The sequence below is a fragment of the Choristoneura fumiferana genome, chromosome 21 (genome assembly GCF_025370935.1).
Source record: "Choristoneura fumiferana chromosome 21, NRCan_CFum_1, whole genome shotgun sequence".
In the NCBI taxonomy this organism is placed as follows: Eukaryota; Metazoa; Arthropoda; class Insecta; order Lepidoptera; family Tortricidae; genus Choristoneura; species Choristoneura fumiferana.
In genome coordinates this window covers 4,655,707-4,674,956 of record NC_133492.1, presented here as the reverse complement: position 1 = coordinate 4,674,956, position 19,250 = coordinate 4,655,707, and the positions used below count along the sequence as shown (strand labels likewise).

The 19,250-nt window shown below is 36.8% G+C and overlaps 1 protein-coding gene across 1 annotated transcript in view; it reads right to left on the bottom strand.

Moving 5' to 3' along the window:
- Positions 1 to 19,250, bottom strand: part of svp (COUP transcription factor 2) — a 118,050-nt gene that overhangs the window by 51,371 nt on the left and 47,429 nt on the right. The window contains exon 2 of the mRNA XM_074104303.1: positions 7,826 to 8,371. Within this exon, the coding sequence (XP_073960404.1) occupies positions 7,826 to 8,371 (546 nt within the window). The remainder of the gene's footprint in view (positions 1 to 7,825; positions 8,372 to 19,250) is intronic.

Genomic DNA, 19,250 nt, shown 5'->3' with positions numbered 1-19,250 from the left:
TCGGTAATCGATGTGGTTTTTGGTCACATTTTGTGTTTTATTAATATATAGCGTCCCCCGCAACGATTCGATGCGCATCTGTGCATTTATTACTGAATTCGACTCGACACCCACTTTAGGGTCCTGTTGCCACTATGACAGGAGATGGTACATAGTACGTTTTCTTCCCTCAAAAAAGTGTCAGATTATTATGAAATTATTTTACAAATTCAAACTACTGTGATCGTTCGACCTGAACTTGAAAAATAACAACGGAGTGGTATATTTCATTTCCGAAAAAAAATGCAATCAACAGTGAAAATTATATTGATTTGCTTTGAAAAAAAAAAACAATTGAGTTGGCAAATAAATGACAGGGAAGTAGGGTTCCCATCGTTCGTGCAACCACGATGTAAGTTTCGGGAATTCCCGTGGAAATTCAGTATTACGCCGAAATTTCAATTTGACTCGCAATTCTAATGATTTACGCAAGCAAAGCCGCGGGTAAACGCTAGTAGAGTAGACAAACTATCAGCGTAAAGTTACCTTAAGCTCGGGATACTTTGACTCAATGAAGGGTAACTTTAGCCCATATGAAAACCACATATATATAAAAGGGTCTAATAAAAACACTACCTACTGCGTGGACGGTCAGCTAAAACTAATTTCAATGCAATAATAAAACCTAGAACGAGTTAATCTCAATGGCCAAAGTTACCCCTCAGGGCTAAAGTAACCCAATCATACCGAGAAGTAACAAAATTCGTGTAACCATTACGATGTACAAAATCAATTTCTCAACGTATTTTCTATTAGCCGGAGTATGCAACCGACATTTCAATCTTGCAAAACCCATAGTCATATCGTCTTCATACATCTGGACCGCAAACCACACGTCGACCTCTAATGTAGCGGGAAAAACTACAGTAGACTAGGTAGTTGCTAGAATATTATTTAAGAAATAAGTAAGGTTTCAGTTGGAAAATGAAAGTGCTGGCCGAAAATCAGCGCTGGGGCGTTCTTAACATCTCAGCATTATGCTGAGCCAATGTCCGATTTACAACCGCAATGACACATACATATCTTACTACCTATCTATGCTGTCACACTTAATAACATTGTTGTCTCTTTTGTAGTGTTGTCTATTGCTGTGTTGTGAATAAATGTATTTCTTTCTTTCTTTGAAAATGCTGATTGATTTAATTTATTTCTGAACGCGTGACAGATGTCAGACCAATCAAGTTTAAAAAAAAACGTGATTTTGACATTAGTTTGGTTTTGGCGCGCTTACAGAAAGATTACCTTTAACGATAAAAGAAAGGAAACCTGTTTGAGAAACTAGTATAAGTGGATTTTAAAGAAAAAAAGATAAATGTTTTGCGTTTTTCTGATTTTCGATCAGAATGAAACAACTCTGTAAATGTAGAGTCAACCGATTTTATTAGAATGCTACTATGGTGACTTCTGCTACTGTCGCATGAGTATCCGATTTTCATAGTTACCAGAACGTTAAAACTTGGTCGATTGCGGACGCATGCGTGTCGAAACTCAGTGCGTGTTGAATTTAGTTATCTACTTAGTTTTTTTTTGTAAGTTATAATTATTTTTGTTTCGAAATTAATAGCTGATGGAGCCACTGGTTATGAGAATGTAGTTGTCTTTCTTTATCCTTACGCTGTTTGGTGGCTAGACTCTGATTGAGGTAAGAGAAAGAGATACCTATTATTTATATTTTTGTGTAGAACTTTTGTCAATACATTTTAGTAGTCGTTTCATTAAACTATGTTAAACAGAATGGTAACTTTTAAATGGTCACTGTTCAAAGCCTGACCTACTGTACCTCTGTTACCAATATTAGATCATCAATTTATTCTCCTCCCACTCTATACATCGGTGGTCAGCAACAAAAACTGCATACTTTTCATTCACACGCGCCAGTGGACGTACCAATTGTCATCTATGTAAAATTCTCGAGAACCTTATGAATTTGCAAGTAATCTTAGTACAATAGGGAGATGATTGCTCTATAGTGGAATAGTATGTCAAAATTATACTTTTGAATGTACAATGGCGTCTTATTCCGAAATGATTTTGTCACGGTGCGTGCCTTATTTGAACTGGCAGATTTGATAATTTTTGTATTGTGTTTAAAAACTGCTTTTAAATGTGAGATTGATTTTTTAGATAAATGCAACGTCACGAAGCATATGCAACTCAATGAAGTAAGTTTAAATCAGTTAAAGATATTGGTTACTTGTAAAATTAAATAAATGTATTTGTTCAATTGAGGAAATTATTATAGTATTTTTTCGTTAGAAAATATGATATTTATTTTTTAAAGTGTGATAAATAAAAATCAACAAGGGTTAAGCTTACACAGAAATATGGATCTACTTGAACCTGACATTCGTGCATCTACAGTGTCAGGGATCAATCACGTGTAAATTCTTATACGTTTTTGATTCCTAGCCATTTTTGAGCAGTGTAGTTGAACTATTTCATTCCTAACCCCTGGAATGTCCGTATAGTAGTTCAAATTTTTCTTGTCAGGTAATGCGATGACAATGAAGTAACATGACATTTTCTGCGAAAAGGTTCTACAGTTCGTACTTACATAGCTAAATTGCCTTTACTATTTTTTTTTGACAAACTATTTTAACTAATACTCGAGGAGTTTCGTCGCAACAAGCGTGGATGTACAACTTGTTTCGCTATGTCTGTATGTTTGTTATTGAAGACACGCGATAATACGGGGCTGGTTGGCTGCCCGGTGGGATAAGCGATAAGAAAGAGTACCACAAAAATATTAAGTACTACTAAAGTAAAGAGAGAAAAAGAAAAAAAAAAACTACTCGCCGAGAGTTGACAAGTACTATGATAACGTTTCGAAATAGCGACTGTCGCTTAATTATCGCAAACTGTATTCGCTTGTCACCGCACGCACTGAGTTTCGTGGTACCGGGAATTCAGTTCTTGTCAAACGCGCGCCTGGGCCAGGCCATGTTGCCATTTTGCTCTGGTGTAGTTTCAATCAGTTTTATACAGTTTTTTGATTATTGCTTTTATCGATGAAAATAATTTAACCCCCCCCCCGGACTTTGAACTCCTAATTTTAATGTACTACTACATACACGGCTCTTCATTCCTGCGTCTGTTGCTGAGCTGTTTATATCTTTTAACCTACCTTTTTACCTAGTTTAAAGTACAATGTTTTTATTTTACCTCTATTCTCCGCTCCTAGCCTTGCACCACGCTACGTCTGTGCGACACGTATATGTAGACAGGCAGAACCCACTCTCCTCATCTTCCATATACAGGCTCAACTGTCACTAGCATCCCACAAAATGCTAACGCGTTTCATTTGTACCTACAACTTAGAATTTTGTAAGCTGTTTGTCGTTAAACAATTTGTTATAAGTAGCGTATTATATTTGTTTTTTTTTTGTGGAAGGCGAGGCGAGTTTGCATGTTCTTGTGCACGGCGGTTGTTAACGAAACAGTAAGGTAAAATATTGTAGTTAATTGGTATGGATCGAGTAAAGTGACGGATTACTCAATAAATTTATTTTTTTCAATCGTAATTAGGGTGTTTTTTTTAAACTAGCAGACAGACAGACATTTTATAGTTTGGACCAGCCGCGGAATCCAAGGGACGCAGGCGTCCGGCACTTTTTCAAAGTCGTGACTCGTCCATGCCAGCGGTCACGAACTGTGTACCGTTACTACACACACTCTTCCCCCTAGCGGGATTTTGTATAAGTCTGAGGGAGATAGTTATGTTTCTAACGTATACCCCAAAGGATCGGAGCCGCAGGCGCTTTTTGATTGTTTTTGACGTGTGAACGTATTAAGGTATGTGGCAAGTACTTAGGGTTCTTATAGCTTAGGTATAAAGTCTATTTGGATTTTGGTGGTTGGTAAAGTATTCCGGGTGTTCATAGTTTACAGGTATAAAGTCTATTTTTTGTATTTTTGTTGTTGCTTATTATTTGGGGTTTTTATAGCTCATAGGTATAAAGTCTATTTGTATTTTGATGACTGCTTATTTGGGGTTTTTATAGCTCATAGTCGTAGGTATAAAGTGTATTTGGATTTTGGTGGTAGTTCCTCAGTTGCATCTCCGATGAATCGAAGATGGATCATCATTGGAACATTAAAATTTCCCTAAACAATTTTAGAATAGGACCCTACTATCCGGAACAAGTAGGACTTTTTATAGACATGTACTGTTTTTAATTGGAATTTATTATGTATTTTACTTCAATAAAATATGGGACATGAATTCTAGAAATATATATTATATATTTTTTTTATATTGATCGGATCAGGCGTCGAAAGTCTATGTATAAAATCGCAAATTTGATCGTACTTATTTTAATGAATTCGTGAATGCATTATTATTATTATTCAGAATTAACTGAGCTTGAAATTTTGTATCACGTTCAAAATTTTAACGAAGACTCAACTATTTTGCATTTGTCACCGAAACGTAGGTGCGTTGTACGTGTGTAAAACTTTTCTTTGTAGGTATTTGAGCAATTTTGGAACTTGTTAATGTATAGTGTGTTAGTGTTTAAACTTAACTCAAGAACTTAAGGAGATTTAATTACAAATCAATTGCTTATTTTCATGTCCACGTGCCAATTATATTTTGCAATTACTGTAATAATTATCATTTTAATAAACAAGTATTCCTTACTCTTTAGTATAGCTACCGTCTATTGGGTTCCCACAGAGAAAGTTAGCCACCGAGTATAAAACTACATTGATTACTACTGCATATTCATAGAGCCCTAGGGCTTAACCAGTGTACCTAGATCTCCCATTATACCTGAGAAGTTTACCACTTTATGTTACTAAGAGGTCAGTGTAGACTGGTTCTTTGGAGCCGACATTGGTTGGAGCGGTAACAGCGTTTGTAGTTGGTGTAGTCATGTCTTTAGTCTGGTTTTTACGGTATGTGAATGGTTTTAGTTGCTGGCTGGAAAGAAACTAGGGTCCTTATAAGACAAAATAAAATTGATGGCTTTGATTTTTGAATTTCGAACGTTATTAAAAAGTTGTCAGCGTTGTTCAAACAATTGGATGTGTTCTGTTCTTTGTAAAACATAAGTACCTACTACTACTGGTATTATGTTCTCGAAAGTTTGAAATAAACAACAATTATGGCATAGAAGAAATTAAATTAGGGAGCACCTTTCTTGGCATCAAATAAAATTGACATATTATTGACGTAAAATTCTTGAACATGGCAATAATTTCGTATCGCAAAATGTTAGTTCCATTTTAATTCGTCTCTACTACTTTACGTCGTACTCTCTTCAAGCTATTTATGTTTAAGAATAAGAATAAGAATAGTTTATTTGTCAAACATAGGTACAGATTTAGAGATGATAAAATAAGATTAATACTTAAAAGTAGCCTTATAATTATAAGGCTGTTTGTTGTAATTCGTAACCATAGTTTGTTACTTTTCTCCGAATATCTAGAAATGTCACAGAAAAACTAATCACTAAAATTTAAACTTTACGATGTTACCAATAAAATTGCCATCATACTTTTACATAAGTCATTATCCCTTTCGCACACGTATGCCATAAAACCGTTGATAACCGCCAGAGACAATACAAAGTTCTACGACAGGACACGTCACAGATAATCCTAGACTGCAGACCATAGTGCATGTCCATCTATGCCAGAACTTTACTAACTTCCGCGACGGCGGGGCTAGGGATGTTTGAATCGATATTTGAAATCATATTTGGGCATTTCTATTTTACGGTCGCGATTTCAGGATTTCCACTAAGATTTATACTTAACTTGGGACTTAATCAACAACAGTTATTCGATTAAAGAAATTCTACGAAAAATATCACAAAACTAACTAAAAAAATAAGTTTTTTTTCAACATTCTGTTTAAAAAATTGGGTACCTAATTAAAAAAAGTCACATTTAAACTTCGAACGCTAATATTGGGTAAAATACTTTTAAGCTAAAGAGGTTGCACTCAAGCCACTCAGCCACTGGAAATCAGCCAGTTATTAATAGGTACTAGGGGTATTTTCGTGCTAATATTTTTCTTATCACTGTAGGGATATAGGTACTTATTGGGTTTTTTTGGGGGACAGACGAAGTAGTCATTGTTCTCTTTAATTTCATAACATTGTTCAAACTTGTGACATGGAATTGATGGAGGCAAAGCGTCATCTTAAGCAACTGTAAAATCCTTTGATAACAGACGTCAAAAACGGTTTTCGTAATAACAATACATTATTACTGCTACTTAAGTACGGTGTAAGGGTCAATAATTCAAAGGTTTTTTCCATCTCATCTAATATTAAAAAAAAAAATTAAAAGAGATGATACACAGGGTTAATTCTTAATGACCACAAACAACAATTCCGAAGCTTAATCTAGTTTGATAAAATTTCTTGCGACTCGTCCTTATGTTTTGGTTTTAGTGGGATGGTTTAACTGAGCCGTCGAAATGTTCGCAAATTCGCTATAAAATAGATTGAAATCACAACATTTAGTCACGATACTTCACGTCAGACAAATTTGTGGTTTCTATTTTTTTTTAGTCGCAACAATGTTACTGTGCCGATGGCTTGTTGTATCAATTATTATTATTGATTCTTCGCTACAACCTCGTAAGGTCCAATGTCCTAAATTTAGGACATTCGTCAAAGCTTCAAATGATCAATATTTGACGTGAGTTTTACGAGGATAAAGTACCTCTTTGAATGGAAATAAACCACTCAATTAAAACAAAAGCATGCACTTCCACCGTACACTTTCATCCACTTTACATGCAAAATCGGCCAGACACAATTCAATTTAAAGTATCACATCAAAGTGTCATTGAACTTGCACGTTACCTAACTATAATTATACTTACAAAATGAATACTCATAATAAACTTCAATTTCCCTAATGGCACCCGTGTTTAGGTAGGTACATAAAAAATACGAGTATACATACTGTTGATAACTTTGCATAAAATAAAAGCGTCTGAAGTAGGTATTCAATAAAATACTACACTTCTAAATTTTAATTATCGACCGTATAAAAGGAAATTAATTGAAAACAAATGAGAAATGAAACAAAACCGTTTACGGATAATTTACGCGCGTGTATTATAAAGTAATTAATATTTACATGAAATAAATAAAACTTAAGCCTAACGATACCGCGACGCAAGTACCGGTACAAATAAATTAATCTTTGACAATAAACATTTACATACATATCACAAACGAAGGCAGCGCGGTCTGAGCACAATAAGTCTCTTACTCCCCATTCAGAACCGATCGGAGAGCGAGAGTTATTGTCCCTCATACAAAGATACAAATATACGCGATTCATTACTAAGTTAAACCACGGAACATCCTAGCCCTAGCAGTGAACTATTCCTATTCCTGCCTGACGCAATCATCCGTCACCAAGTCCAATCCCGCATTGGTCGACCCTCGGCATCAACCCCCGTGATCCTTATGCAGTTTCACTCCGCCATCCCACGGTTTGAACGGGGACGAAGTACTAGCCTCAGGGACGCGAGGACTACTCGTGTAGTTCGGAGGCAATCGAGAAGGTGTTGACAAGAAACTACCATAGGATAATGAGGAGTTGACGCCGAGGGACGAATCTAGAGTAGAATAGTACCCAGAAGAAGCCGCGGATGGCGGCGGGGGAGCTGGTGGCTGCACTCTACTAACTTCAGTATACGCATCCAAATGCGTCCTCACTAACACTACTAATTCGCTGTAGTTGGTGACCGAGCCACCAGCCCCCGCTACCCTGTAAAGCAGGAGCCGCGCTTCCCCAAATAAACTATCCAAAATTTTACCTGTCGTGAAGAGGACGATGGCCTTCAGACAGGAGTACTCCGCGGAGTCCACGTGGAGCGCTTTTAGCTTCTCCACTTGCTCTTGGAAGATCCTTATGTGGTCCATGAAGGCGACCACGCGGTCTGCCGCCATAGGTGAGGCGTGGAGACCCGCAGCCGCCAGTAGAGGAGCCACGTGGAGGGGCATGGAACACTGGGAGGCGTTGAGGACGAACAGCTCAGACCAGACTAGCCGGAGCAAGGCTACTTGGTCCGTGACTTGTAGGTCAGGGAAGAAGGGTATATTCCGCGCCCATTCCACGGCGGAGAACAGTAACCTCGCTGCTAATTCACAGATATTGTCTATACCCATAACGTTGGTGGGCTGGACGCACTGGCCATATCTCGAGGTCGGGTAGGGCTCTGCTCTGAGCAGCAGAGAGATGTAGGAGGAGAGGTAGGGGTGGCTGTTTAGGCCTCCGGCGGGGTCACCGTTGGCGAGGGCAAACTGGCCGGGCAGGGACAAGCCCGAGGGCTGCGTTGGCGGCACGCGGCCTCTCTGCACAGCTGGAACAAGGAAATAGGCATATAAACATAAAATAGTGAAATCTTCGCACAAGCAAAATGAAAGAATGAAATTAAAAAGTCTTCTGAACGCAGTCATTAAGAATCATCATCATGATCTTCATATCACCCGTAGAAAGTCCACTGTTGGACGCAGGCCTCCCTCATAAGGCTCCAGTTGCTTCCGTAAGGTTAGGTTAGCAAATAGTAAGCCTAGACGAAAGTTTAAAAAAATGTGTTATTTGTAGTTGTAGGTAAAGACGACCAAAACAGAAAGCATTCCTAAACATGTACCTAATCTTACTAATACTATAAATATGAAAGTTTGTGAAGATGTTTGGATGTTTGTAACTCAATCACATCTAAGCCGCTGAACCGATTTAGATGAAATTCGGTATACGGATGGCTTTTATCCCGGAAAATTGCACAGTTCCCCCGGGAAAGCGATAAACGAATACTACGCGGACGTAGTCGCGGGCAACAGCTAGTAGCTATATAATTACATCAATCGATGCAGTTTACACGAAACATGGCCGTTATATTACAACAGTCATAAAGAGGAATATATGCCGACATATACAAATGGGATTCCACATAAAACCCACTCAAATTCAATTAATTTAGAGTCCCTTAAAACTTTACAGCATATTCATAATTCGCTGTCTCAATTAGCATGCGAGCATCTTGATTGCCTGCGTTACAGTGTAATAACCAGTTTATGACCCCCACAATAAAGGGGGGTGTCTAGGATGATCTAATCTCGTTGGAAAGTTTTAGGCAATCTATGGTAAAATGGGATTCTGTAAGCGTGTGAAAGGGCTATGAATTTTGTATCTATTGTAGAAATAGTGATTAAATTTTACATTTCTATTAAATACATTTTTAGATAAGGTCTAATGAGAAGTTTTCCTTTGTTCAATCATGAAGATAAAATGGGTTTAAAAATAAGATAACCTGACCAACAAAAAGTTGGAATACCCCCGACGCAAAAAGAACCGAAATGAATTCATTCATTCATTTGCTCAGAAGATTACGAACTCGACTGTACAGTGTACATATGGATCTCTGGGATAAATCTAAGGCTCGTTTTTATTCCAATGTTCCCACGGAATTGGGATTTATGCGTTTGAAATATCAACCGCTAAGTCTAGTCTAGATATTAGGGGCTGTTTAACCACCCATTGATTAAATTTATCTGACGGATAAATGTGATGCCGTCTCCGTCTATTCGAACAAAACAAACAGAGACGGCATCACATTTATCCGTGAAATAAATTTAATCAGTGGATGGTGAAACAGAGGGTACATCTGACACAAGTTTTTCCATACAATGTAAACTTACCTAACGCCATGTTGTATTTTTTTATTCATTTAAACGGATTTTTAGTAACTAACCAGCTATCTTAAGTAAATGAATAAGCACTATGTTTCGTAGTTCTAAAACTATTACAAGCCTTCCAAAACGACCAAAAGTACAGTTTCAAAATGTCAAAACCGGTCATTGTAAAACTATAACTTTAATCCAATAGTCAAGCTCGGGGCGCCAGCAATTTATAACATATAATTTAGCACATATACATAATATGTTAATCTGAAACTAACGCCTTGTTAGAAATATTCGCATAAATAAACATAATCTTTATTTACAATATATGACGCATGCTAGTAGTCACGCCCGTTTACCAAATATTAATTTGGTTTATAATATAAAAAGCGTTAATTTCATTTAATCCGATGTGGTATGTGGGTAAGGTCTGGCGCAGACGGGCAGACGGTAGATGGTGGATGGGATAGAAGATAGATATAGACCATTGATTAAATTTATCTGACGGATAAATGAGATGCCGTCTCTGTTTGTTTTGTTCGAATAGACGGAGACGGCATCACATTTATCCGTCAAATAAAATTAATCAATGCGTAGTGAAACAGCCCCTTATTGCATTGAATAAGTAGTTACATAAAATGTAATTAGATAGTAATTAGACAAAGAGCGCTGCTGCTCATTATCACAACATCTCCATTAGTCACCTCTTAAGCCCACGAGAAAAGATACGTCCGTCCTTTTCTAAAACCGAGAACAGCAAGGAATCTGTACAGATTTGTTACTAGTGAAATAAAATATCGATGAGGTTAGCAGACGTCACAGGGGACCGAAGAGCTGGCAGCTTCCTCGGACAAAGAATTAGTTTAGCAATTTAAAGAGGGAACGCTGCCAGCATCTTCGGAACCTTGCCTTAGGGGTCTGTGACTTAAACCCTTTGTTTTAGTTTTAGTACTTTTTTTTTATTTATTTTTGTTTTATGTAGGTATTTTAAGTTTAGGTTAGTTTAAGTTTCAAACACGTGATTTTCACTCATAGTCAAAATACCACACACACGGCCACTGTAATGTGGTCGAAACATGGAAGTAAATATTACTCGTGCGTTTTAGCGTGTTAACTCCTGTTTACTTATGGTGTTTAGGTTAGTTTTAATCTAATTTAAAGTAACTGTTATTTGGGTCAATAAATTTTTTAGTGAAGCTTGTTGTCATGTAACGTCCCCTGGGTTACATATCAAAAGCACGATTGAATGGGGTACATATCCACTAAAAGTTGGGAGTTGTTACAGTTTTAAGGCAATTCCTTCATGGTTCATCAAGCGTAAGCATGCTAATTAGTAGGTATACATTGCAAGCAAATATTTTTCTAAGAAAGTGTTTACTGATGTCTATTGAGGTTCGTTTTGAGTCTTTGACATTCTTATTGAGGTTCGTTTTGAGTCTTTGTCTTTACTTCCTGTAGAAGTCATCGGAGTGTCTGCCAAATTAGGTCAGCTGGACAGTAACTGATTTCCAACTAGGCAACGGACCCAATTGACCCATTTAATATATTTTTTCCAAATACTTATAAATAAAATTTATAAAATAATGGTAGATATTATCTTGCGATTATTTAGCCGCACGTCTGACGAAGAACTTAATCGTTATAGACAGACTTACGAGTGAAATCAGGAATGAGATGTCCCTGTATGCAAATGCCCACTAATGGACGTGGAATGGAAGCCAGCTTTAGTATAATATATATTAATTTACATTAATTATCCATAAAGGTGCTCGGCCATGAGTCAAAAATCGATTCGAGATAATGGGAAAATGTACAGCGAGCCTAACGAGTTGTTTATTGTACGAATTCATAAGCATTTTGAATTTAAATCAATTAGAAATTTAAATACTTAGTTTGTTTAAGAAATGTTTAATGCGGTTAAGATTAATTTGATTAGAATTAGTAAAAACTATTAGCTTAACTTTATTCAAATCGTCTTTTTTTACTTTTCATGATCATTTTGCTGTTACAGTATTTCATGCATATGACGATAACAGTTTTTATACTTACTAATTTTGACGAATTCTTAATAATAATAATAATGTTCTCAGTCAACGTAAAATCTAGGAATATTTATGAAGTAAGTACAACATTTTACCACCACTAGCGCATGACGCGTGAGCAACAAATACCTACTCGTGTTTTTCATGCAGAAACCCCCTCTTTTTTCAGCATAATGAGTAAAAAGTTCATTGCTTGCACACCTGAGTTTTTTTTGTAGGTTCTTCTGAGTTTCTGCGATGTGCAAAACTACATTTTGAAATTTACCTTCATCATCATCATCATCCCAGCCTATTTACGTCCCACTGCTGGGCACAGGCCTCCTCTCAGAACAAGAGGGCTTGGGCCATAGTTCCCACGCGGGCCCAGTGCGGATTGGGAACTTCACACGCACCATTGAATTGCTTCGCAGGTTTGTGCAGGTTTCCTCACGATGTTTTCCTTCACCGCAAAGCTCGTGGTAAACTTCAAATGTAATTCCGCACATGAATTCCGAAAAACTCAGAGGTGCGAGCCGGGGTTTGAACCCACGATCCTCTGCTTGAGAGGCGATAGGTCAAACCACTAGGCCACCACGGCTTTTTAAATTTACCTTATTTAGCCTGAAATGCCCAGTGGCAGCATTTTACAAGCTTTTATTTAGTTTCACCTGTCCCGTCGTGTGTCTGTCTGTTATCAAATCTTGCAAGTTAAATTTGACCAACTTCCAGTACTTAGATTGACTCGAAATTTGGTATACTTATGTAGATTGCGTGACATTACAATAATCTGGTAGTGACATCCTGGTAGTCCAGCCAAAGGTTAATGGCATTGACTTGAAATTTGGTATGCAAATGTAGTTTGAGTGACAATACAAGTACAGTCAACAAAAAGTTTTTTGCTGACTGTAAAAAGCTTGTATTTTAAATGATTTTTTTTTTTACCAAAAACTTATTCACTATATATTTTTACAAAATAATTCTAAAAACAAAATACAAACGTACTGATAATACGGCATATAAACTTAGCTGCCAGATGCCTACAGAGCCCGAAAAAAAAACTACAATCTATGCTTGTTTTCTATCTCCGGACGTTATTTCATAGACCATAGACATCGAACGTCACATTCTAAACTCGAATGTATCTGACGCGTCGGTATAAATGACAGCAGCTTTGTTGCGCGCGCGCCTCCCATAGACAAGACTAGACGTTGATGGTAAAGTGGACAGTGGTATACAGAAGGTTCATTTGTTCTTATTTGTTAACCGATTTAAAAAAAGAGGGACGTTCTCAATTAATTTGTGTATTATTTTATATATATCACCCTAGGTCTTCGTCAATTATAAACTGATTTAGAAAATTCATTTTTTCCCCTGAGATAGAGTTGTAGAGAAGAGACCTGTGCCTTGCAAAGACACGTAAATGTGTTAGATTATTCCGATAATTAAGTGTTGCGTTGTAATTATCTGATGAAAATGCAATCTCTATCCTATATCTTCTTTTTACAAAGTATGAAGCTCTATTTTGATCATAAATGTTTATCGTCAATATGACCTCTGTGCGATATTTAAATAAAAAAACTCAATATTTATCTTGAAAAATTGTTTACTCCAATAAATCTCTACATACTTTAACTAGTGATAAATTTAAAAAAAAAACCCCTAAAAACAAGTAAGCAAAAGCAAGGAAATAATGTCTTTAGCCCTATGCGACTCAACCTTAAAAAAACTAGTGAAGTTCATTGACCTCGACCAATGACGTCACTGTCAAAAACCACAAAGCCGGCGTACTGTATCATATCTTGTGGCATAGATCGATTAGTGACGTACCTCGGTCCGAGATGTACAGGGAGATATCGTAATGACGCGCTATTAGCCGAGGTGTCGACGCCGTGGGAGCATCGGCGACCCACATCGGTATATCACGAGCGCAATTACTCCAATTCGGACCGCAATAATTGAAATGTTTATTTCCAAAATGTGGGTAATTGCTGTAGTAGTTTGACTGTTTTTTGTTTATTTAGGGAATACAGATACGCCTTAATGCATTATTAAAGCGTCTTCATATACCTACTGTAATGTACTACTCCCTTTCCGTCCGTCCAAAATAAAAGTACTTAATATTTTTCCACTTTACAGATTTATTCAGTCTCAATCCCACATTGACAAATTATTTGTGTAAGCTATTAATTTTTAATTAAAGTATCGAGACACCATTACCCTCTCGCTACGACAACACACTCCCTCACCTCACTGACCGCTTCTCTCAGTTTGATCAAGATGCTGTGTTAGCTACTGGTAAAAAAGTTATGAAAACTTAAACGCTAACACTACTGCTTCAAAGATCTTAATGAACAGCGGCGCAGGAGAGCGCTTTAGTTTATTTTCATTATTTAACTATATAATTATTAGTGCTTTATTTCAAAATATAAACTAAACACCACGATCAAAAGATACAAATAGTGACATTCACGGCGAACTGTAAACAGTACATAAAGTCTTGCAAGATAACCGCTATGCTATATCATAATCAGTGCACATCGATTGATTAGCCAGCATTATGTTAATTGCTTTCATCAAAACGCATAATAATATACCTACAATTTTAATATTTAATCAAGTATTTAATCAAAATACTTACGAACACACCCATTTCAGTAAACCTAAACTTAAAACCGCATTCGATGAACCTCTTTTTACTAACTTTATAAATACAACCTGCTTACGATAAAAAACAAAAGCACAGAGCGCGTGCGCGCGCATTCGCCCCGCTTCCCGCCAAAAAACGGTCGGATACTTTGAATTCCCCGCGCGCTGCACATTTTTGGGTTTCGTTCCGTCTGGGTTCGTTTCGGACTGAACGGTGTCGATTCGATGCGACATTTTCGAGGTAATTCGTTCCGTATTGTAGTCAGGTGTTGACGCCACGATCTTAAGTCGGTGTTTATTTTTGTTGATTGATGAAAAATGTTTGAAGAATGACCATTTTTAACACTTTTCTTTATTAAGACGATTTTAAATGTATTTTGCAGCTGTCTATTTTAAGTACAGGTTGAAATTATGAACGAAAAACTTTTTAATTCATAACTTCGCGATGGCCTAGTAATTTGACTCTAAAAGTTAAATATCTCTGTTACGGTAAATCTAATGCCCAATTTGCACTGGGCCCGCGTGGGGACTATGGCTCAAGCCCTGTCATTCCGAGAGGAGGCCTGTGCCCTGCAATGGGAAGTATAAACCGATATGATGATTAATAGACATCCAAAACAAAGTTATTACATGAATCTAACATTCTTCCGTCAGAGGTCAAAAATATTGCCAGTATAGTGAGTAAAACAGGGCATGTAATGCTTGATAAACCACATGCTGTTGACATAAAAAAACGTAATAGTGGTAATGGAGGTCAGGAGGCCGATTTAAAACACATTAATACTAACCGCGCTAACTTAAGACCAAGGTACTGGTAATTAGGTACTGATTATTACATTAAAGGGGAAAAGATTGGACAGAAACTGTAATAGACTGTGCTTAAACCAAAATAACTAACATTCAAAAGAAAGACTTGTTAAAAATAATATGAGACGCTTAAAAAAGTTGACTTTGTTCTTCTTTGCACTAACTTTCACGTAGCATGTTTCTTGCAAAAATAAGGAACAAATGATTATAATGATTAATTAGGATAGATTAGTACTTGTGATGTGACCTCATTATTCAAGAGTTTCAACCGCCCCAATTTTAGTGGTCACATTTTGTCAGGATTGGGCTGTAGACCTGGAAACTGTAACAGAATCTTCTACTAAATCATCATCATCATCATCATCCCAGCCTATATACGTCCCAGTGCTGGGTACAGGCCTCCTCTCAGAACAAGAGGCCGTAGTTCCCACGCGGGCCCAGTGCGGATTGGGAACTTCACACGCACCATAGAATTGCTTCGCAGGTTTGTGCAGGTTTCCTCACGATGTTTTCCTTCACCGCAAAGCTCGTGGTAAATTTCAAATGTAATTCCGCACGTGAATTTCGAAAAACTCAGAGGTGCGAGCCGGGGTTCGAACCCACGACCCTCTGCTTAAGAGGCGATAGGTTAAACCACTAGGCCACCACAGCTCCAAATATCATAAGTACTGTAAATCAAAATTTAATAGCGACAAAAAGCTAGGTCATTCACATACTTCTACTAAATATGTCAACAAAAATGTGGCCACGCAAATCAAATAATAAAAACGCTCGAATAATGACTCTACCACGGCTTGCACAGCCAAGTGCAATATTCTTCATTTGATCAAATGAATTAATCTGAACCAAAGACAATAACCATAACTTTTACAAGCTTCAAACTAAATGGGTTTTGATCATGATTGACAGACAAAGAATGGGTAGACTAATGCAGCGATGACGTTCTAGTTTTTAATTCGGTTAATTAATTTGAGTTTTTGTTTTATTCTTACGAGTTGGCCTGTTCATTGTCACACGCTATATTGACTTTCTAAGTACTATAAATAGACACATTTTTTCTTAATTTGAAGACCAAAGTTATTTTTTAACCACTGACACAAACAGATGTCTGGTATGAGTTTGACACCTGACTGTCTGTGGCATCGTAGCTTTCAAACGAACGGACTGACTGCGATGAATTTTTTTCACGTGAAAGCGAGTTTCCTTGCAGTGGTTCTTAGCAATGCTTAATAAAAATCGGTTCTGCCGTTTTTGAGATAATGAACTTTGAAAAGATAATATCGGGGGGCTTCCATTTTTTCTAAGTTGGTTAGATTAGGTTTTTATATTACCCACTCATATGTTACAAAATGGTGTTTAACAAACTCGTCTCGTACAACCTATTTGTGCCGAATGCATCAAGCCCACCATTTCTGAAATTATATTTTTATGCTACTCACGTAGGTACTACCTTAATAACCGCTGCTAGCGATCTGCTATGGGATTAAACACTGTGTGTATGAGAGATTAAGATACATGTGAGATGCAAGATACAATGGTTGATAATTGTACTTGACACAGATTGTTGAGGAAACGATCTTCGCGTGAGATCTGTCAAAGTATAGTACAGTCACCAGCAATATCTAACACAACAAACGTGCATAAATATCTAATGCGATTTTTACTTTAAATCTAGTTAAAAAAAAATTTAGAGTTAGGCATTTCTGGGTTCTTAAAGGAGACGACGAAAGAAAAAAAAGTGTCCCCAAATTTTCCATAAAATTTTTGTGTGCATATCGTAACGACCCATGTAAACTGTACAAAAACAAGTCACATAACTACCAAAAAATTAGGGACACTTTCTTTCTTCGTCCAAATCAATAGTGCTCGATTCTGAGTAAGGAGAACCAAGAATTACCTAATTCGGAAAAAAAAATAGCGCCATTTTAAGTAAAAATGTCCTGCTATGGCCGGGTCGTGTCAGAGATTTGCGCTCCGCTGTGGCAGATATTAATGCAGATGAGTGTACAGTAGTATTAAGCCGCGTCTTTGCACGCTTAAATCAAAGATCCAGCAGTTGAATTCATATTTCGGGATTTTATTAATTGCTGTGGGAATTTATAAGACAATGTATCGTGGTCTTTATCGACATTCGACATTGAGATGTAGTGAATAAACTAGCTTACTGAAGCTTACTGCAGCTAGTTGAGAAAGAAATAAACTCGTATTTAGTTGGAACTTATCCGACATAACCTAACCAACAAAAAGTTGGAAAAACATCGACATTGGCTACTTTCAAATGAAAAAAATCACATTCAAATCAAATCACCCGTTTAAGAGCTACGGTGCCACAAACACAGACACACATAGCGGTCAAACTTATAACACCCCTCTTTTTGCGTCGGAGGTTAAAAATACAAAAAAAAAACTTTATTCACTTGATCTGTGTACTTATGATTGTTGGAAGATATCTCTTTTAAGCGGTAAGGCTACCTATTGTCTACCCTATGTGTCTATTTAAAAATTTTGTACTGATTTCTGGTGTGCAATAAAGAATATTTGTATTGTATTGTATTGTATTGTATGATACTTCCAACGATTATTCTCAAACTTTATGATGTCAAAAAGTCGATAATGTTTTTGACGAATGTCTACACACGCCACCGTGAACGAACCTACTTTTTCCATTTTTTTTTTCTTTGTTGAGGAAAACAAACAGCAATACAATCATACATAAAGTTTTTACTAAAACCTACACTTAATAGGAAAATACTATGCACAAAGTAAACAACAAACGAAAGGAATGACGACAATATCCACTGATGTATTAAACTGTAGATCCACAGTCGCGCGTCCGAATATGTCCGAGCCAAATGAGCGCCACTTTGGTAAATGTGGCCTTCTTTTTTCTCAGTACGTTGTTGTCAGTGCAAGCGTAACGATGCCCACGTGCGTCTTTAAAAAGTGCAAAAATCACTCGGGAAAACGTAACAAATCTGATGGAATATCATACTTTCAGCGAGTATTTGTTGTTTTTTGTATTTAATTCTAATAATCAGAGAGAAATATAGATTTAAATTAATTTTAAAGCCATTTCTAAATTGCTAATTAAAAGATAAACGTTGCCAGAATTCCATAACATTGACAAATGCCTTGTCTTTGTCACACGCACAAGAAAGCATATCAGTAAAACGAAACAGATAAACAACAGAACATGGAACAAAAGTGTAGTGGAGTTGCCGTCACTCTATTTTATTTATCGAGTCGCCTAGCAACGGGTAGCAATGTCGTTTGAATATTTACCTTGAAGTTTGCGATTTTAATTATGTTTTATAAAAGCTTCGATAATATAATGTACTGACTGTCTGACTGTGGTTTATTCGTTTTTGTGCAAAATAAATAAAGCAATTTATGAACCACAAACCTCAATGAAGCCCACTTTGATAAAGCGCTCGCTTACAATTTTACACTGTTTACAAGGTTTATAATACAGTTTACAATTTATTCACACTAGTCGAGCTTCTTATTATTTAATTACACAACATACGAAGTCCGCCGAATTTCCCGCGAATGAACTGTGCTGTCAGACAGCCTGCAATTTTTTTTTGAGCTGCGCGCGGTGTGCGCTGGCTATGGTTTTAGAAGCAAACAGCCAGAACCAAGGAGGATGAGAATTCAAATTGTTTTTTATTCGAAATACATGCAGAAGTGCTTACATTTCGGCGATATTTTATGAAGCTTTTCTGTAGCTTGCCCTGTTTGCTTATTTATTTATTTATTGTTTGTTTGGGTCAAATCTTGGAAGCTAAATTTGACCCACTTCCAGTGGTCCGATCGACTTGAAATTTGGCATACTTATGTAAATTTGGTGACAATACAATAATCTGGTAGTGACAACTTGGTGGTTCTGTCAGAAATCGTCTCTGCAGGAGGGAACTCGTTAATAGTACCGACTTGAAATTTGGTATAGATATGTACTTTAGACGACAATTCAAGTACAGTCAACAAAAAGTACATTCGGCAAAAAGCTTGTATTAAAAATTAATTTTTTAACAAAAACTTATTACAAGCATTATATTTATTTGCAGTGTAATGTAAATATGTT